The sequence below is a fragment of the Ixodes scapularis genome, unplaced genomic scaffold, assembly GCF_016920785.2.
Source record: "Ixodes scapularis isolate PalLabHiFi unplaced genomic scaffold, ASM1692078v2 PGA_scaffold10__122_contigs__length_95168666, whole genome shotgun sequence".
In the NCBI taxonomy this organism is placed as follows: Eukaryota; Metazoa; Arthropoda; class Arachnida; order Ixodida; family Ixodidae; genus Ixodes; species Ixodes scapularis.
In genome coordinates, this window is record NW_024609836.1 from 34,906,031 (window position 1) to 34,927,983 (window position 21,953).

General features: G+C 47.9%; 2 protein-coding genes across 2 annotated transcripts in view; one reads left to right on the forward strand and one right to left on the reverse strand.

Annotated features, from left to right (window-relative positions):
- Positions 1 to 3,195: 3,195 nt before the first annotated feature.
- LOC121834763 lies at positions 3,196 to 4,857 on the reverse strand. The gene is made up of 2 exons (XM_042288525.1): positions 3,595 to 4,857; positions 3,196 to 3,278 (listed from the first exon to the last, which is right to left on the reverse strand). Exons 1-2 carry the CDS (start codon positions 4,855 to 4,857, stop codon positions 3,246 to 3,248), a joined length of 1,296 nt encoding a protein of 431 aa, XP_042144459.1. The 3' UTR covers positions 3,196 to 3,245.
- A 730-nt stretch (positions 4,858 to 5,587) lies between these two features.
- The window catches only part of LOC121834764 (natterin-2-like), a 38,442-nt gene continuing 22,076 nt past the window's right edge, over positions 5,588 to 21,953 (forward strand). The window contains exon 1 of the mRNA XM_042288526.1: positions 5,588 to 5,660. Within this exon, the coding sequence (XP_042144460.1) occupies positions 5,588 to 5,660 (73 nt within the window). The remainder of the gene's footprint in view (positions 5,661 to 21,953) is intronic.

The window sequence follows — 21,953 nt, forward strand, 5'->3', positions numbered from 1 at the left end:
AGAAGAAGAGAAAGTCACATAGCGGACGCGAATTCCATTCGCTCCTTGTTATATTCTGCGCCGACGCGGCGGTGCTCTAAAGCCTGGCTACATTGGACGCAAGCGCCGGTGACTCACGTTCGACGTAGCCGGGAAACTACATGCCCCGAGCGGACCTGGACGGTCGCCGGAGCGAGAAGAAAGGACAACCTACGGATTCAGGAGCGGGGCGAACACTGGCCGATGAGGCCGCAGATCACGCACGGCTCATGCCGTCGCGTGCTGTCCTTTTTATTATTTTATATGGATGCACGAGATGGCTACTTTAAAAAGGAGATGTCAAGTAGCGCCATCTCGTGCAAATCAAAATACTACATTCTCCCTCCCTTTCATGTTTTGTTGATAGCGCTGTACTCTTCCTTGTAGCTGAGCTCGACGTTCCAAGAGATCGTCAGGTACCGTCCTAGTCGGCATGCCTTGTACGTCTAGTCTAGACCGATGATTTCGTCCATGAAGGAGAAAGGATGGTGCAAATCCTGTTGCAGGATGTACCGTACGTCGGTACGCTTCCAGGTGGTCTCGGACGGCATCTGGAAGTGGACGACCTTGTACAACAGCTAACTGAAGGCACGACTTCAGGACTCGGTTAAATCTTTCCACCTGCCCGTTACATTGGGGGTGGTATAATGACGTTCTCCTATGTTTGATGCCATGTTGACGCAAGAAATCTTGAAATTCATGGGAGGTAAACTGTACTCCATTATCTGACACAATCTCGCAGGGCAGTCCCTCGCGTGAAAAAACGTTCTTCAAAAAGCTGATGACAGTCGCAGAAGTCACAGAAGACGTGGCTTGAACTTCTGGCCACTTGGAGTGGTAATCTATGAGTACCAAAAAAAACCTTTGACTGGCCGGTGCACGATCAACCGGGCCCACGATGTCGATTCCTAGCTTTTCCCAGGGCTGACTTGGAAACTGGATGGGCTGCAAGGGAGCCGGTGCAGCCTTCACTGGTTTGTCGGTAGCATGGCACACCGTGCAGTTCCGGATCTTGTTCTTTATGTGTTCATTCATCAACGGCCACCAGTAGTGTTCCCGGATCACACTTGTGGTTCTTGTGATCCCCTGATGAACTTCGTGTGCTACTTCCACGATCCGGTCTCGAAACTCGACAGGGACGACAAGTTTTTCTCCCTTGTACAAAATACCGTCGTACAGCGACAGTTGGTCTCTGACGTGATAGTAAGGCCGGAGATCTGGATTGGTTTTACTATCTTCAGGCCAAACCGAGGTAGTATAGCGGATAACTGAAGGAAGAACTATGTCATTGGCCGTAGCCTGTTGAAAACCGCCTTTCGACAAAGGAACCATTACGACGGAAACAACTTCCTCGTCGAATCTCATGCCCTCCTCAGTGTCAGACACTGGCAACCGTGAAAACGCGTCAGCAACGACGTTGGTGGCGCCCTTCTGAAACTCCATTTTGAAATTGTAATTCAGAAGTCGGGAGGACCAACGAGTGATCCTTAGAGGACGGATTCCGGAACCTTTGTTGGACAGCAACGTGACCAACGCCTGATGGTCAGTACGAATGACAAAAGACCTTCCCCACAGATACACGCGCCACTTTTCACACGCCCAAAGACATGCGAGAGCTTCCTTCTCGCCCGTGGAATACCTTCGCTCTGCATCAGTTAGCGAGCGAGACGCGAAGGCTACAGGACGAAGCTGGCTACCATACTGCTGCTGCAAAACAGCACCGAGACCGTACTGAGAAGCATCTGTGGCCACGACGATAGGCAACGTCGGGTCAAACATGGCCAAAATTGGAGCTTCTTGGATGGAAGTCTTTACTTTCTGAAAACTGGCCTCGACTTCCGGAGACCAGTTGAAACGAACTCCTTTACGTAGGAGACGACGCATCGGTTCGACGACCGTGGAACAATGAGGGATGAACTTGCTGTAGTACTCTACCAGCCCTAAAAATGCTCTTAACTTCACTGCATCAGAGGGAGTTGCAAAATTTAGGACCGCATCTACCTTGGATGACAGGGGTGCTAATCCTTTCACGGAAAGATGGTGTCCCAAAAATGAGAGCTCCTGTACTTGGAAAACACCTTTACGGTTTAGCTTCATTCCTGCTTGGGAAATTCGAGACAAGACACGACGGAGATTCTCATCGTGCTCCTTCAAAGTGGATCCATAAACGATGACATCGTCCAGATAGAACTGAACGCCTGGACAATCCTTTAGGATTTTGGACATGAGTTGCTGGAAAGCTGCGGGTGCGGATGCCAGCCCGAAGCAAACTCTCTTAAAGCGAAATAACCCCTCGTGGGTAATGAAAGACGTGAGGTCACGACTCACCGGGTCGAGACGGACTTGATGGTAGGCGGACGCCAAATCCAGCTTGGAGAAGATCGCCGCTCCCCGTAGAGAGTTCAACAGTTCATTGATGCAAGGAAGTGGAAATGAATCAATGACAACGGCCTGGTTCGGAGCTCGTAGGTCCACACACATACGGATGTTGCCATCGGGCTTGCGGACGACAACAATAGGTGACACCCACTCGGAGGCTTCGACACGTTCAATTACGCCCTCTCGCTCCAGCTTGAAAATTTCTTCGGAAACCCGATCCCTTAGGGTCATCGGGAGGCGACGGAGCTTTGATTGGACTGGTGGAACTGTGTGCCGCACCTTGACCTTGTGCGAGTAATTCTTCAGCAGACCCAACCCCGGGCTAAAAAGATGTTCAAAATCTTCGAAGCCAGGTGGCAACTTGGATGTGTCTCGCTTCGAGGAACCACCAACAAGGCTCGTTGAAGGACTGGATTTCTCTGGATGACGCTGCATACCTTGGGGCGCTTGACTCCCCGGATGATCTTGTGGACCGTGTAGTCCGTGACTCTCAGGACTGTAGAGCTCTTGACTCTCAGGATGACGCTGTGGATGATAGAGCCCTTGACTCTCAGGATGACGTTGCGGACTATGGAGCCCTTGACTCTCAGGATGACGTTGCGGACTATGGAGCCCTCGACTCTCAGGATGACGTTGCGGACTATGGAGCCCTCGACTCTCAGGATGACGTTGCGGACTTGACTCGTCCTCGAAGACTTTAGGTGTGGTCTCTTCAGAGACCGATGAAGCAGGAGACGGGTTCTCCGCAAATGAAGGTCTGGAACTTGCCGCTGGTCGAGAACCAGGGACTTGCGATGTTTGACAGGACGACGCGGTGAACGGTCGTCGCTGCGGGTTGGGCGTGGGCCTCACATCCCGCTGTGATGCTCCTCCTCCGTGAGCTGCATTCGCATACAAACACTCATGTTTAGCGCCATTCAACACCAGTTGCAACTCACGGACCGCGTCGATGCCGAGTAACGAACGTCCAGTCTTGGTTACGTAAAACTCCAACGTTGTCCAGCGGTTCTTAAAAATTACTTGTCCCACAAAACATCCAAGTACCGGAATGGTCTCTTGCAAATAGTGGACGAGAGGCGTCGACGGCGGATGTAACTTTATCCTCCGCTGCTTGTTAACTTCGTTAAACATGCGTTCATTTAGGATCGACACACATGAACCGGTATCAACAAGAAGACGAAGAGGGGTCCCATTTACCGTGATCTCGGCCATGAAGGCGTCACGACGCATGCTGCCGCCTTCTCGTCGCTCGGCCGTCCCGACGACCACAGGTTCCTCCGTCAGCCTAACGCTTGGCAGCTCCTCAGGAGACAGCGACTGGCCGACCACGTTCACCCGGCCGGGCCGGTCCCCTCTGAACTGTCTGTCGGCGAAGGTCCGCCGAGTACCACGGCCTTGAACCGGGAACGATGCCTGTCGCCGATCGTAGGTGAAGGCAGCCGCCGGCGGGCGACGACTCCGACACGCCACTGCAAAGTGTCCCCACTTTCCACATAAGAAGCATGTCGCTTGAGACGCCGGGCAAACCGCCCGATCATGACGGCGGCGTCCACAGAAGTAGCAGGCGTCGTCTGCTCCGATCCCACCCGTCCGAGGCGGAGCGGGCTCACGCCCACGCTGAGGCTGGAACACCCTCGCCGGAAAACGGGGCACGTGACCGGAGGCCACCGGAGCCCAAGGCATCCTGGGTCCAAGCTGCGACGGGGGGTAGCCAGGTTGAGGCCAGGGAGGGTAGCCGCTGTAGCCATCTTGCCCATGCTCGATGAAAGAAGACGACGCTTGGCCGCCATCTTGTGTTGCTGCCGTTTGACGTTTCTCGATCTGGACACGCTGGACTTCTGCCGCGACCGGGACTTGCGACTCTCGCCGCCGAAAACTTGCGGCCGTCTTCGCTCTCTGCTCGTACTGGCGAGCGATCTGGATAGCCCGCGACAGCGTTGGCAGCTCGCTGCCCTCGCACTCCTGCAGAACGCGATCCTGAACGCGTCTGGACTCCAGGCCTTCCAAGAAAACCTCGCAAAGTCTTTCATCGAGGGCGTTCCCCAGAGCACAAAACGAAGCCTGATGGCGCAACACGGCAAGAAACTCAGTTACCGACTGGCCAGGACGTTGGAACAAACCGCGCAGCTTCTGGCGTTCAAGCGCGATACTACCCGAAAACTCAAAATGCTTCTCGACTGCCTCCAGAAAAACCTGGAACTCGTCAGTCCCCTCCACCGCAACCGTCTCGTACAGCTGAAATGCATCCACGATGCGCTGGCCCTCAGTGCCCAACAGCGAAAACAGGATGGCTTTTTTTCGGAACGGTTCTACGAGATGCAACGCCGACGCGTCAAGAAAAGTCAGAAAAGCACGCTTCCATGCCGGCCAAGCTACTATCGGCGGACCGGGCACTGCCAAAAAGACGGCCGGCGGCGGGAACGCCGTTGGGCCGCTCGAAGATGAAGAGGACGAAGTCATCTCACGATGAAAATGGAACGTACTGAAAACCTAGGCCTAATGCCTCCCCCCGAAACTCATCAAACGCGGCCTTTCCGCAAAATATGACTACCGTTCACCCGGAACAAAAAGGAATACATTTCATGAATACAGTTACGCGCCGGTTTCCTCAACCACTGACCCGCGACGCGGAGTGAAGCCCCCTCCCGAATCCCGGGTTACAAAAGAGGAAATGCTACATATTAAAACAAATATCCCATCCTCGTCGCCAAAATGTTATATTCTGCGCCGACGCGGCGGTGCTCTAAAGCCTGGCTACATTGGACGCAAGCGCCGGTGACTCACGTTCGACGTAGCCGGGAAACTACATGCCCCGAGCGGACCTGGACGGTCGCCGGAGCGAGAAGAAAGGACAACCTACGGATTCAGGAGCGGGGCGAACACTGGCCGATGAGGCCGCAGATCACGCACGGCTCATGCCGTCGCGTGCTGTCCTTTTTATTATTTTATATGGATGCACGAGATGGCTACTTTAAAAAGGAGATGTCAAGTAGCGCCATCTCGTGCAAATCAAAATACTACACTCCTATTTTCTCTGCTTACTGATACTACGTTGCCCATCGCCAGTGAGTATTTTTTTTCTCTGACTTCATCATAAGCAGTTCTTGCTGGCTTGCAAGGTTCTGGCTGGCCCGTTGCGCGGCAGTCCAGCCGGCAAGGCATGGAAATTTCAACGTCCTTAGTCGCCGCCATGGCGGAACCGCTCCCGCCTGACGACGAAGAAATCGCCAGCGTTTCGGGCTCAATTGCTGACGACAATCAAGGTGCGTTCCAGGATGTCGTCCGCGGAACAAAGAGACGCTGCCCAAGTCAAGGCTCTGGTTCTAGCGAGCAGACTATCATCACCCAAACCGAGCCCACTGTCGGTCTCGTAGTTCTTTTCACTCCTGTGGATAGAGATGTAAGAATTGACTCCATCACTTCGGTTCGCCTCACGTCCACTCTGGAGACGCTCGTGCCTTCGTCTGTTATTGAGGTGCGCTTTAACAAGCGGAAGAATCTCCTAGCGATTGACACGCGGAATGGACAGACGACACGTACTCTTCTTGGGCAGACTACGCTTTGCGGTATGAAAGTGCGTGCTTTCGAGCCTCGTGGAAAGGCCTCCAGCGTTGGAATTGTCCGCGACATCGACAGCACCCTTTCTGACTCCGCAATACTCGGAGTTTTGCGCTCAACAGTAGGCATCCGCAACGTCCGTCGCATCGGCAAGTCCACTACTATTCGTGTTGAGTTTGCTTCTCCTACACTTCCGGAGCACGTCTACGTCGGCCTGGTTCGACATGGCGTCGACTTGTATGTTAACAACCCCATCCAATGCCACCGATGCGGTTTGTTTGGCCATGTTGCGGCTGTGTGTAAGCGGTCGCTAACTTGCCTCCGATGCGCAGAAGCTCACGCAACTACGGAATGCAAAGGCTCGAGCACTCTTTGCGTCAACTGCAAGAAACCACATGAAACAACATCCCAACAGTGCCCATTCTGGCAAGCTGAGCGCTCCGTGTGTCGCTATCGCTGCGAGAACAATGTGTCCTTCGCAGAAGCACGAGCCCAAGTTGACAAACGTACGGCCGAGCAGGCGGCTCCACGAGCCGAAGCTGCAACAGAGATGGCTATTCTAACTGAAAAATTTCAACGGAGACGACGTCATTCCCGACGATGCCAGGCAGAACAACCTATTGCAGACAAACAAGACCCGCCATCCTCGCTTGTCGCCGAAGCCCCGAAGCCAATGGACACAGAGCCTCCGCCTAGGGAAGCACCTGTCCTTGTTTCCTCTGGCGAGAGCAACGTGCGACAAAGCTACAAAGCAGCGCTGCAAAACGAGCCCCCACCGTCGTCACCACCAGTTCAGGCCGGACCTGTACTCCCGACCACTCAAGCTCCTCTTAGTGTTGGACAGGAGGCGATACCGTCCCTCCAAAATCCAAGCACCCTCACTTCCTCGTTAGGTAGCTTCGTACGCCAAATGCTGGTCATAGCGCGACAGTTTCTCCCGCTTCTACAGTATCCATGGGCAAACCAGCTCCTGAATTTTATCACACTTATAGAGCCCCTGGTCAAAAGTTTTCTGCAATGAAAGTTTTTACTCTCCTCATTTTTATTTTTATGGCTTCCTGCCCATCTATCTTACAATGGAACGCCCGCAGCATCACTTCTAAATTAGCAGAGTTGCAGTATTACCTTTCATCTCAGCCGGTGCCTATACTTGCAATTTCGGAATGCCGCCTCAGACATGGCTCTCGAATTCAGCCCTATGTCTATTACCCTAGCGCGGCGGCCACGCCTAACAGCTCGTCACGGGCATCACTCTTTGTTCACTCTAGTGTGCAGCAAGCTGCAGAAGATGTGTCCCATCTGTGTACAGAAACAGCTGAATTTGCAGCATGCACGGTCATATTTCGCTCCTTTAAGATGACCATTGTGTCTGTATATATATGTCCTACTGGTCGCTTTGATGCGAAGTGCATTAGTAGCCTACGTCTTCAATTTCCTGGTCATCTCCTTATATGCGGAGATTTTAACGCACATCATCCTCTCTGGGGTAGTAAACGCACGACGCCTCGGGGTACGACTCTCGCAGATGAGATTGAATCAACAGATTTGATTATTCTGAATGACGACTCTCCTACATTTTTTGGTCATCGCGGAGAACCTAGCGTGCTGGACCTTACTCTCGCTTCCCCCAATCTAGACGTATACTGGTCGTTGGATGCGGACACACGTGGAAGCGATCATCTTCCAATTTTGATGAATATACCCGAAGTGACCCGCCTCCCACGTCGTCAATACAGTGTAACCAACTGGGACGTATTTCGCGCAAATTTTCGCTTTCTTGAGCCGTCAGAGGATATATTAAAAGATATTCCCGCATGTCTCGTTCAATCCACATATAAAATATCATTAAGGATATCTCAGCCGTCTCCGGATTTGAAGTTCGTACGCTTACGTGCTGTTCGCCGCCGCACTCAGCGTCGTGCGCGCCGATCTGGCAAGGTCTCCCATTGGATAGACTGTCGTCGTGTTACGTCAGCTTTACTCCGTCATACTCGCGTACTTCGCCGTCGACAATTTCGTCAGTTTGCTTCTTCATTAACTCCATGTACACCTAAGCCAAAGATCTACAAAGTACTGAGAGGTATGGGCTGCTCTCCAACACCTCGAGATGTGTTCATCGCCCTCAGTCTTAAAACTGGCATTGAATTATCACGACTTGCAGATGATTTTGCGGTGCGCTTCATTGTACCCCAACGCCCTTCTGGATCTTCATATCCTCGATCACTGACTGGTCCTGCACGGAGTCCGGAGAGTATGGATCATCCTTTCAATATGTCGGAACTAGATGCGGCTCTTAGGAAATGCAAACGCCACAGTGCTCCTGGGTCTGATGGCATTACCTACCAAGCATTGCGTAACCTGAGTGACAAGTCACGCGTCGTCTTGCTCGAGCGCTTAAATTTGGCATGGACTACTGGCATTCTTCCGCAAGAATGGAAGCATGCTGTAGTAACCCCCATTTTAAAACGAGGCAAGCCTTCGTCGGAATTGTCCTCGTACCGTCCAATATCTTTGACCTCGTGTGCTGGGAAACTTCTAGAACGCTTGGTGCTTACGCGTCTCCAGTGGTACCTTGACGACATTGAAGCACTGCCACCTGAAATAGCGGGATTCAGAAGTGGACGCTGCACTGCTGACTGTATTGCGAGCCTTACATCAGCGCTGGAAGACGCTCGTTCACGAGGAGACACTGCTTTGGCAGTGTTTCTTGATGTTGAACGAGCTTTTGACTCGGTTCCACATGATGTAGTTCTTGCCTGCTTGAGTCACCTTGGCATAACAGGAGGAATGCTAAAATATTTCCAAGAGTTTCTGAGCAACAGGACAATTAGTGTTTGCTTGGGCAAGACTACGGGAGCCGTGCATCCACTGTTGCGTGGGTTACCTCAAGGTAGTTGCCTTAGTCCAGTGCTTTTTAATATCGTAATGACAACAATACCTTTATGCATGCATAAATCACCACACCCTAGTGGTATTATCATCTATGCAGATGACATCTGTTTGTGGGCTTCCCACTCTGATCGACGCATTCTACGTCCCTTCATGCAAATATCCCTCGCGCGTGTTGCAAACATGCTAGAAGACCTCGGACTTTCCGTCTCACCGCAAAAAACAGCGGTGCTCGCTTGTTCCCGCCGTCCCTTTCGTCATGGATTTCCGCGGCTTACTTTATGTGGGACTCGAGTACCGCGCGTGCGTAGCTATCGATACTTGGGGGTCAATCTTGATTCCCGATTATGTTGGCGTCGGCACGTAACGAATCTTGTACGTCAGACGGCGATGACGACATCTCTTATTCGTCGACTTCGTGGACTTGAGTGGGGATCGACCCCTAAAGCCCTACTATGCGTGCACCGGGCGCTTAACCTTTCCCGCATTCTCTATGCGGCGTCATATTTGCCGCCTACGCGATCTCTATGGGATCAGCTGGAACGATGCCACCGAGCCGGAATAAGAATGGCTCTTGGTCTTCCCTCGTACTCCCGAATCGATGCAACGTGGATTGAGGGCCGAGAGATGCCGGTAGCTTTACACGCTGTGAACCGTGCTTTTAAACATCTCGTTCGGCTTGCTGAGTCGACCAGTGGTGTCTCGCTGTTCACTGACATGCAACAGCGTCATCTTTCACAATATGGCGGTCACTGCACCTCTCTAGTTGAGGCTCTCGGCTTCATACCCTTCGTCCATTCTCCTCCAGTTGACTCCCCGTGGAGCAAGCACCCGTTCACCATCTACGAGGACATCCCGGGTTTCCATGGAAAATCACGACACCCCTGTGTGGTTAGTCGAGCCCTGACAGAGGATGTGATGACGTCTCGACATTCCTCGTTTACGGCCATTTATACTGATGGCTCTGTCGACTTCATTCATGATGTCGCATCTGCAGCTTACCACATCCCATCGGAACCCTGCTCATGGTCAGGACGGTTCGACCATGCCGTGTCGTCGACTACAGCTGAGCTGAGTGGAATCCACGCGGCTCTTCTTCACATCACGACGAAACCACCAAATAACTGGCTTTTGGCAACAGACTCTCGGTGTGCGGTCGATAATATCCTCAGCAGCAAAGGCGCCAATCCAGATTTGGTTCGTGAAATAATTAGGCTGGGTCACCTACTTGTCTCCCATGGCTCCAACCTGCGAGTACAGTGGATACCTTCGCACATTGGCTTACCCGGAAATGAGATGGCTGACCATCTTGCCTCAACCGCTCTAAAACTGCCCACTGCGACGTTGAACCTTCCCAGCCACTCTGACCCGAGATTGGCTATTAAGACTTGGATACAACACAAGCATCCCGTTTCCAGTGTGGCGTCTGATGAACCTCCTCCCCCAGCTTGTACGCGTGGCCTAACACGGAAGTTCGCTTCTCTTCTCCACCGCTTAAGAGCAGACTGCGCGCACACGCAAGTGAACCTGCACCGCATCAAAAAAACAACCAGCCCCTTCTGCGAGCACTGCGATCAACCAGAAACGCTGACGCATATATTTTTTGAATGTGGACACTACAATACAGAAAGAACCGTCCTTCTAGCTTCACTGAAGAACCTCGGTGTTTCACCCACCCTCGTGGATATGCTGTTCCCCAAGGGTCCACCATCTACGTGCACACGTCTCCGAAAGACTGTGTTCAGCTTCTTGGATGCCTGTGGGCTTCTGGCAAGGCTCTGATGAGTGCGAAAATACGACCGCCGATTTCTCTTTACGTGCTTGTGTGCCAGGAATAGTTTTTTTTTCTCGTGAAGTTTCCTGGGGGAATTTTGTGAACATTCTGTGATGCTCGCGTTCTAGATGTGCCCGATTTCTCACTTTTGACTGATTTCTTGCCGACTTTTTATTTTACTTTAATTTGTTAATTTGTGTTTCATCATCCTATATTTCTCATCACCATCTGTTCCCCCTCCTTTCCCCTGCATTCATTCTCATCAATACTGCAATAACCCAAGCCCGTGAAACTTTTCCACAGCCAGTGAGAAAAACCTCACGTCAGGCAAACACCACCACCACCACCACCACCACCACCACCAACGCTCCGCGGCACGAAAAAAAAAAAAAGAAAAGTAATAGTACTGCGTAACAATGAAAAAAGCACAAAATTAGCGAAAGTGTAAATATGAGCACATTATGAGCACAAGTCTACTCATGCAACATTGAAACAAAAAGTAGGAACTTTTTACAACGATCAGGCTACGATATCTCCAACTCAGATACTTGACGCTAATTTTTTTTTTTTTTAATTTTCTTTTCAATACCCTAGTGGATGTTACATTCATAAGGGACTATGGAAGTTCGTTAAATAAAGAAAGAATGTAATGATTTCTATGTTTCTTTCCATACAGTGTGTATATTTTCGGAATGACGTACCTTTCAGTTCGTCTCAAATCTCTATTTTTATTTACGGCAGTTTTCTAGGAATTACTGAAATAGTTATTTGTTATTGCTACGTAGGTAAAAAAAGCTTTTAAAAAACAAAATTACCAACTCTTTAGCTTTTGTCTTGAGTTTCGAATACTTGATATAAAGTTCGATATGAGATGTTGTTTAGCATGGGTTTTATTATCCTATCTATCGCTCTTTCTTTATATTCTGAAAAATGACCGTACTGTGTAATACCGTACCGTAATGCAGCGTCCGCCAAAGATTTAAACACAAGTAATCTTATCTTCAAGCTACACATACTTTTGAGTTTATACAAATATGCAGATATGACTCGTAGTTTTTTTTACAACAGATTCCACCTGCGCATTCTACAGCATGTGTTCGTCAACAAAGACGCCTAACTCTTGAACTGAACTATCGTATGCTAAAGGTTTACAGCTACAACCCAGATACTGTACCGAGTGCAAAAAAATGTTTTGAGATATTACAATCTGTTTATACGGATTTCGAAATCACATCAGTTTAGTTTTTGCAACATTCAAAGAAATAAAATTCGCAGCAAATCATCTAAATATCCTATCAATATGTCCCCCTGAAAAACAGAAATTGCTTCATCATACTCCTCAAGTAGAAAAACTAATACGGTGTCATGTGCATATTGAAACATTTTTGACTGAAGTGGTAGAAATCCTAATTCATTCGTATAAATGTTAAATATCATAGGTCCCAAAGTACTGCCTTGTGGCACCCCGAATTGGACTTGAGCCGTGCTACTAAGGTTATTCATTATCTTAACCATTTAGAATCTGTCCTTGAAATAATTAAAAAAAATTGATAAAAAGGACCCCGAAACCCCAGACTGTATAATTTTTTCAACAATGAAGAGTGATCGATGGTGTCGAATGCCTTTGACAGGTCAATGAAAAGCGCTAGGGCTATTTCGTTTTGATCGAGTGTTTCGTTAATGCAATCAGCGAAATCCTTCAGCAGAGTAATGGTACTTTTCTGTTTTCGAATCCCGTGCTGCCTATTGATTACCAGGGAAAATTTGTCGCAAAAATTATTCATTGCTATTTTAACCTATTTTTCGATTGCGTGTGTCATGATTGGTAGGATTGATATCGGTCGGTTGCTCCAGACATCTTGTTGCTTTCCTTTTTTGTATAAGGGCCTTATCACAGATACTTTAAACCCCCAGGAATATTTCCGGTGTGCAGTGTGTCATTCACTATTTTAATCAAAATGTGTTTTACTTTATCGTAATTGTAGTGTATGTCTCTAACTCGGATACTGCCGATTCTTGGCTGTTTTGTTATTGACATCGCGTGAATGATCTGTGTCAAATCACTTCCTGTCATATCTGGAAAGTAAGCTGAATTGGCGCAGCATGTTGGGAAAACGTCATATAAACTGGTCGCCGGTATATTTTTTTTTATTTATTTTACGCCGTCGATAAAGCTTTTGTTGAACATTTTTGCTAGCGCGCTGTGGGAACCAGACCCTTTAAAATGTTTTTGCATCGTATCATCAATACTATTTTAGTTTTCCTGCCAATAACTTGGTTAACCATGTTCCACGTTACTTTCGGATTTCTAGTCGAAGCTGGAAATTGGTTTACAGAACAATTTCGTTTCGCCAAACGAATTTTAGCTGTAATTATGTTGCGCATTTCAGGGAAATAATTTTTAAGCATGATATCACCAGGATCTTACTTGCATCGCTTCCAAAGAACTTCTTTCTGAAAACGCAATTCTAATATTTCCGGATTTATCCAAATATTTTCAGGCCTTCTCTTTTTTTTAAATTTATCTTTCCTAGTAGCGTTTGCATAAATATCCTGAAACTGCTGAACCACTTTCCGTAGGTTGTTAAGTACTCATAATCTAGCAAGCAATAGACCGATTTCACCAGCTAGTTTGAGTACGCCACCGCTGCCACCATGCATCGTGGGAGCTGTAGTCTTTCTGCACGCGCGACAGCCCCGCTGGAGCTCTGCGCGAGCAGAGCACGAGGCGGCATGATCTGTCTCGTGAACTGGCGTCTGCCTCCTGCGAACTACAGTTATGGCGGCGTCACGCATGCGTGGAACGCTTGGTGAGATCAGTCTATTCCAATCGTACCTCTGAATAAAACTATCAATATTCTTGCTATCTAGTATAGTTTTATACTCGTCCTATGGGGGACGATGCCTAGAGAACGACGTCTAGGATGACATCAAATACGGCCTCAAGGACGACTTCTAAAACCACTTCGAGGACAACGTCTAGGACGACCTTAAGGACGACCTCGAGGACGACGTCTCGGACAACCTCAAGAATGACTTCTAGGACAACATCGAAGACAGCCTTTCGGACAACCTGAAGCACGACCTCGAGGACAACGTCTTGGACGACCTCAAGGAGGCCTTTTAGGACGACCTCGAGGGCGACTTCTAGGACGACGCCTAGAGAAATTCAGTCTTTCCACTCTGGTGAAAACCAAAGTGAAAAGGCTAGAATGGTTGCCACCATGTATGAGCGACGGCGGCAACCAGACAATCGGAAAGCCGGTTGTCTGGTTGCCGACGTCGCTCGTAGATGGCGGTAGCTATCCAGAGTTTTGTGTCGAGATTTATTTGTCCACGAACACGAAACTGGGGAACCTAGCCCTTAACAGCTCCACTGTAAGAATAAATGCCGACAATAAAAGCAAAACTCAAAGGGGAAAAACAAAAACGCGTTTGCATAACAACGGCGCTCTTCTGACAAGGGATTTCGTCTGCGTGTCGTCTGCTTTCTTTCGCTGGTCGGCTACACATTCGGACGTAGAGTAAGTGGATATGCTTCGCTGAGCCTATGCAGTTGCTGTATTCGGACGCTGTTCCCCAAGCCATCTATCAATACGCACTCCAAACGCACCCCGCAACTCGACTCGGTCGTCTACGTCGCCCTCTGCCGTTGACCCTGGCAACTGTTTTGGCCCCATGTTTCACAGAAAGGAAGCTACGCTTTGTAATTTTACAAGAAAAAAAAAAAACGACCTGCGAAATACACCTCTGACTAAAAGTTTTGATTGCTACGTGCAGGTGTCGATTTTTACGGTCCGATTTAGATCGAGCCTGGTGACTTCGGACACCCTATATATAAACATTTGTCTACACAGGTGCATGAAGTAATGCCTGACATTTGATGGACGTCACTTCGCCTGCGCCATTTAATTTCATTTGTAATTTTTCATAGAAGATGAATGTCAGATTTCAGTTGACGGGACTGCCATTTTTCTTATATCCAGGGAGTGCATTAAGTAACAATACGCGTAACAAATAATTTATTTCTAACTCGGCGAGAATTATAAAATGCTGTTAATTGATACTTTACACGGGCCAATAGGAGGGCCGATTTCCTTCTCGGGATAAAATGTAGGATTGAAATATTTATCCAGTACTTAATTTCTTTAAAGCAAGCAAGCCGAGACAATATCTCTTCTTATTTTAAATTATCGGCATCATTGTTGCCGCTAAACTACTAAAACGTTGGTGTCCGCAAAAATCAAACATTGACAAATAAACTTGCGAGTTCATTCGTTTTTCCCAATTCACCACATTGTTCATCCTGGTTGTCGACTTGCTCTTTCACTATGGCCGAAATTAACGAAGAACCTGGCCAAAAATTACCATGAACATGACCAGGCAGATGATAACGTGTTTCTAAAACGTCCCCATTTTGGACTCGAAGCCACTACGTGTTTCTCAAAGCGGCTCAGTACTACTGTTTCATTGGTTGTGTGCCACAACTAACGTGTTTACTTAACTAAATTGAGTGAAAAGTACACAACACCCCAACTCAGCCGCCATCACGCTGAAACCGAAACAACCAACCAAATGGAAGCCTCTGAATGGCAGCGGGTATACGTCAGCGCACCCTGTCCATAGGTCAGGCCACTACTGAGATGAAAAGGTGAATATCTGGGACGTGACGGATGTAGGTTTTCAACTCATCTGTGTAAACCAAGTGCCGTGTTTCACGAGGGGAGTCTCTTCTTGTTGCAAGGCATATGTTTGCGCCTGAGGTCTCGCTGACACTGCTAATACATCATATGAAAACACTGTCTGCAGGCATCGTGTGAGCCGTGTTTCTTCCCAGTATGACAGCCTTTTCACATTGATCATAAAAAGAAATCTGTCTACACATGTCCGAAGTGCATATTTGACAAAGTAAACGTGCCTTGAGCATGCCTGAGAAGTGTTCGGAGATAACTTTGTCATCATGCTTGGAGCGCACATCGATCGTGTTTTTTGTGTAGTGTATGAGTAGCGCGACTGCGGCTTCATGATCCAAGAGCAAGGAAAAGTGTGCTAGTCATGGGATTCAAAACGACTGCCCAGTCTAAGCTGTCATGTAATCTTTCTCTATGAACAAAAACATAATAGAAGAAAGGAATATTTCATGCGTCAATACCGCATTTTAGACGCGAAGTGCAGCGGAAAACGATGCCGCCATCAAAAGGTCACCGGAAATATCACCGACAAAAAGTGCTTTGAACAAAGAACATTGTATTTTATACAGTTCAATGCCATTCAGAGCTTCTGTACAATTTGAGACCCTCAAACTTGGTTTATCGAACCGCCTTAATAAATGGAGCATCTCTCCAAAGACGCGGAAAAGTTCAGAGTCGCGTCGAACAAAGCGTTTAACCGTTTAATGACTCAAATGAAATCCGTTTTCCGAATTACCAAAATGAAAGTGTTCGTGTTACAGGCGATCCTGCTTGCTTCATTAAAGGTGAGCGAATTGTTTTGGACCTTAAATGAACACGCGATACATTTGCTCGTTAGATAGGACTACCTTCAATTAAAACAGTTAAGAAACAATCCAAGCTTGATAAAAATAACAAACAACATGGTGCCGAGCTGATGAAATTTCATCACCTTGCAAATCATAAATTTCAAACAAAAAAGACTGTTTCGTTTTGGGGGCACTTCGCCGCAGACTATGTCGATATACGACATTGTTTTGACGTTTCTTTTATCGAAGCCATATTCCCTTGAATGTACTGAGACAAAACTCGTTCCCTCACTTAGCCCTTGGACGTAACAGAACGAGTCCACCTTGTTCCTCTGTCCCTAGTCAAACGCTGTTTTCTTTTTCCGGCGTCTTCTCGGTATGATCTAGAATAGGCTGAGACTTAAAGGGTCGCCGCTTCTGTTCACTGATATCCTTGTTCAGTCCGCTTTTGTTCTTGCGATGCGATTTCAAGACGACCAGAGCTTTTCCAGCAGGCGTATGTCTTCAATATTAGGATGGATGAATGAATAGATTGTATTGGTTATACATCTTTTATCGGGTGGTAGCTTACCCCACCTAGCCTAGAAACATTTACACCTTTACAGCTTTCAATTTTGCTAAACGCTTTTTTCTCTATAAATCCTCTACCCAATCCATTTTCTACATTATAACGCTTTTCTATGTTCTCACAATTCTAAAAATTGAAAGCTTTTTTTTTTATTGTATTCTTTTGTTCCTCCCGTCTCCCACCCAGTGTTGTTCGGAACGGCATTCCGAGGAACGAAGTTCCAGCAACGCGTTCCTATTACTAAGAACGGGGGAAAGCCGTCGCTCCATTTTGCATCGACGGATCTAGAACGTGAACTCGTTACATTTTTTTGAGGGAACGGCAGAAAAACGGCGCTCCCCTTTCTTGGTCTAAGCATCTGCAATTTTACCCGAGTGTGGATTTAGGCTTTTTAAGGCATGAAATGTTTTTTTAACAAAAATGCCGACCCCAAAAGTTTGTCCGTTCGACCGTGAGTCCGTCCGTGCATTTCCCCTAAATGCAGCAGGTGTACATAATGGAATAAAAAAGCGCAAAAGATACAAAAGGGAAGAAACAAACCGGACTGGACAGAGCTTTGACTCGCAACTAAAGCTTTTTTACGCAAGAAAAAGAGAAAGAAAAACACGCGTTGCTCCCCGTGGTCACACGCGCACCTTTCACCCATGGTAGCAGACTACGGCAAGCGCTGAACCCCCATTGTCAACTTCAGGAATTCCAGCTCCCTGCCAGACAACGCCACTGATGCCGCGCTGATACACTTTTCTTCTCTGCTCTGCATGGATGTGGAAGGCCTCCATTTCGCGTGTCACTTTGTCTCTGTGTCGTCCCCTTTAAACTGCGGAAAACCCTGTGTAAAGTTGAGGCTTGGGCGAGTTGGTACATACTTCGAGAAATTAAAAACAGCGCGCAAAGACGAGGACCAGACAAAGAAGTGACACGGACGTAGCGCTGACTTACAACTGAGTTTAATGAACGGAAACTCGCAATATATATTTGCGGTGTCACGAACAAAAAAAGAAAAAAAGAAGAAAAAATTCAGCCCATGTGATGTATCACCAATAAAAATAAAACAATAATAAAAAACATTGAAAAACCATTGAAAATAAAAATGAAATGCGCCATGACACAGACGTACAAAGTATGTGCTAAAAATCGAGCAAGTCACGGAACCAGAAAATTCAACTCCTTACCTGATAGGGCCACGGAAGGACTGCTTACACATGCTGCACCCAACCTCGCTATCTCAACAGCCTCTAGAATTTCCCGAGTAAGCTGGTCCCTATGACGCTTAACAACCTCACACCGTTGGAAGTCGGGAAGGCAACCACAGTCGCGGCAATGAATGCCCAGGTGACCAGACACGGTTGTGGAGACACTGTAAGCGTGCTCCCTCAACCTGTCGTTGAGACAGCGGCCCGTCTGGCCAACGTAGCGCCTGCCACACGTCAGAGGGAGAGAATACACAACCCCCTCCGAACACGGGACGAAGCGATCTCGATGCCTCGTACTGCATCCCGTGGCCGCCCTCGAAGAAGGGTTAACAGCTCTGCACAACCTGGACAGCTTGTCCGGGGCAGAGAATAAAACATCGACGCCACACCTGCCAGCAATGCAACCCTGTGTAAGTACGAAATAACCACAGGTCGCTTGCGTTCCACATCCCGTTGTGTGGACTGGCTACCCTTTATTTTCTTCAGCAGTGTGCTTGCCACGTCTAAAAGTAGAGTCGTCGGATAGCCAGCTTTCCCCAGACTGTCAGTCTGTAGCTTGAAGCTATCCCCCAGAATATGGAGGCATGATTGTTTGAGCGATGAGCTCAGACACGATAGAACGATGCCCCTTTTCACAACTTTCGAGTGGGCCGACCTCCAGTCGAGGATGCCTTTCTTGGATCGTGGATGCTAGGTCCTGCAGACCGGCGAGTCTCCTAGGCACCGAGAAAGGTCCAGATACTGGATTACCCCTTCTTTTGGGACCTCAAAGGTAAACCTAAGGCCTCCCCCACACTTCTCAAATATCGCCACCATTTTGTCGACCAGCGTTCCCAATAGTCTAGCTCTTCTGAAAAACACCAAAAAGTCGTCTACGTAGCGGATTATCTTGATAACACTCGTGCCACCTAGCTCTCTTTCAATGGCACAGTCCACTTCACCTAGGTAAATGACGCATGAGCCAATATGCACACCCGACTTTTCACGATAGCACCCTTCCCGCCACCCGACTACCATTGACTGCAGATGGAATAACAACAATTCCAAAAAGCTTTCCAGGGATACTTCACTGGAACTCCTGAAAGCCAGCTCTCCATTAGCCTCAATGCACTCTTTCACTGATTCCCGCAGTCTGTCATGCGGCAAGGAGTAAAAAAGATCTTCCACGTCTATACTGCAAGCGTCCCTCATCTCCAGACCCCCTGCCTGGAGGTACTCCACAAGCTCCAAAGAATTGAAAACCCTAAAAGGGTCCTTGATATTCAATGATGACAAGTGCTTTTTAAGGTAGGAGGCCAATTGTCTTTGCCACGACCCCTTTTCCGTGTCATTGGCTCAAAAAGGGCACCCTTCTTTATGCGTTTCGGCGCTGAAAAACAATTGCAGATGTACAGTCTCCGCCTTTCCTACTCTCCCCGCCAGCTGGATTAAGGCTAGGCGATCACAAAGTCCTTTTGTCCTGTCTCGAATTTTCTTCAGATCCACATTGACCGGTCTAAAATTTTTGTCAATGGCCGCGTTTGCCTTAACAAGTTTAGTAAGAAGCACGTCAGGCCGTTCGTCTCATGTATTAAGGGAGAAGTCTACAGTATCCCCCTTTCGTACGGCCGCACCTACGTGGGACAAACGGGACCTTGCCTGAAGTACAGTGTTCCTGAATGAAAGGCTCCGCGAGCACAGGTACTCCCTCGAAGCGACAGTGGAAGGTCGCCTATCGGTTCACTGCGAAGAGGGCCTGTGCGAGCCGGTTTTTAGTGCCACACCATCTTGGTACGACACAGGGACAAAGTGAGACGCGAGGTGCTGGAGGCCTTGCACATCTAGAGTAGAGAAGAAAAATGTATCAGCGCAGCATCAGTGGCGTAGTCTGCAAGGAGCTAGAATAGACCTATTGGCGACGTGCGCGATCGAAAGCGTCGCTGTGGTCGGCCGGCCGTGGTTGGTTGAATGCTGACTATGACGTCAGGAAAGGATTTCTCATCGACGAAAATACGAGCAATGTAAGAGCTTGAATTTTAATGGTGTTGGCAGTGTCGCTTTAAGAGGGTAATGATTTCAAGCTTTCAGCATGCTCATTGCAAATACCATCGAACTTGTTGTTTGCAAGGTAATGACGTTACGGATGGGAGCCATGAGAGGGCGCCACCAAAACATCTCGCCGCTAATGGCTATATTATCCAAGGATCAAGGAGAATGCAGGGATTGGTGTTCCACGCGCCACATCCGCAGGCCTTCTCCATATAAAAGATTCGAAGTAAATACCCAAAATAAAGCGTTGACGAACGTGTGTGGGAGATGCAATTTGTTTTAGGTATTTGCTTTAGAAAAGTTACTACTGCTGAGGCCAGCACGTGCGGCGCGTGGAACACCAATCCCGGCATTCTCCTTGATGCTTGGGTAATTTAGCAATAGGTCTATTCCTGAAGTTGAAAATGATGGTCCAGCACGTGCCGTAGTCTGCTACCATGGGTGAAAGGTGCGCGTGTGATTGCGTGGAGCGACGTGTGTCTTTCTTTCTCTTATTCTTTGAGTAAAGAAGCTTTAGTTGCGAGTCAGCGCTCTGCCCTGTGTGGTTTGTCTCTTCCTTTTTGTACCCTTTGCGTTGTTTTATTCCACTATGTACAACGATTACCAACTAGCCCAGCAATCAACCTTATTACAGCAGGTGAAACTCCATTGGTGTTTAGGTGGCGTGATTCGTGCACCAATTATTTCGGTGCATAGATCAATTGGTGACGTGACCTGACATCGCGTCACCAATACACCATTTCAATTTCACCGCAAAATTTAGCGGGATAATTGATGACACGTGACCCGAGACGTCCCGGGACCTATACTCAGATTCAGCTTCCTCACCAGTTTTAGCGGAAAATGTCACATAGCGTGACCTCGTGTCACGTGACCTTTACGCCAGTTTCTCTTTCCCAGCTAAATTTAGCGGGAGAATTGATGTCAGGTGGCCTGACGTCACGGGACCTACAAACACGTTCACTTTTCTTCCCAGTGGATAATTAGATATCACTTGACCTCGGATCAAGTGCCCTATAGACCAGTTCCCATTCCCCGCTAAATATAGCCGGAAACTTAATGTCATGGGACCTGACGTCACGAGTCCTAGACACCAGTTTAATTTCGCCGCTCAACGTATCCGGAAATTTGAAAAACAAACAAACAAACAAACAAACAAAGGTTTCTCACTCCCCGCAACCACGGTTTTATGTCTTGTCAATCATTTTAAACTGTCGAACCTTAAATACCGTATTCTATGCATTCTAGGACTTTCTAGCTAGAGCTTCCTGCCAATTTTTCTTATTGAATATTTCAACCTCCGCATTCAAGAAATGGGCAAGTGTCCGAGAGATATTCGAAAACCAAGAAGTGGAGCAAATGGAATCATGAAGACACGACACGTAGATCTATATAGATATTTTCACTTGATTGCTTTATTTTATCTACGGTATATTCAGTAGCATATATAATTAGAATTCGCAAAATGTAACCTTAACGTAACGACACGTTTTTTTTTTGTTTTTTTTTGGAAAGTTACGAGAACGCGTTCAATTTGAATTACTGGAACTTGTGACGGGAGCTTGTTCCAAGAATGAGAAGGAAAAATAAACAAGCTTTCGTTCCTGTTTTGGAAGAATGTGTACAAGACTGCTTCCACCCCGCCATATCAATTATACCCTTCAGGGAGGGCGAGGTGAAGGCCCGTGCACTTTAAAACCATGTGGTCTAGCGCCTTGTTTTCGCTTTGCTATAGGGCACATGTGTCCTATGCGACAGTGTCCTATGAAGCGGTGGAGACCTCCGCCGTGAATTATTAAACACCAGTTCCTTTTCTTATATCGTCTTTTCGTTACCCGTGAATTGGTAAAGCTGATTTCTCTTGCATTTTTTCCTCACACATTTTTTCTTTCTGCTCCTTTGACTTTCTTTTCCACTGAACCACAGTCGATGACAGGTTGAGAGTAAGGTGGAAACCTTCCCACATTTTTTTCCTTTTTAGCAGAAGAACGACCTTCTCTCCAGAGTTCGCTCTGCTAAAGTGGAAAAAGGTGGGAGGAGCTGGCACTTTACTCTAAACCTGTCATC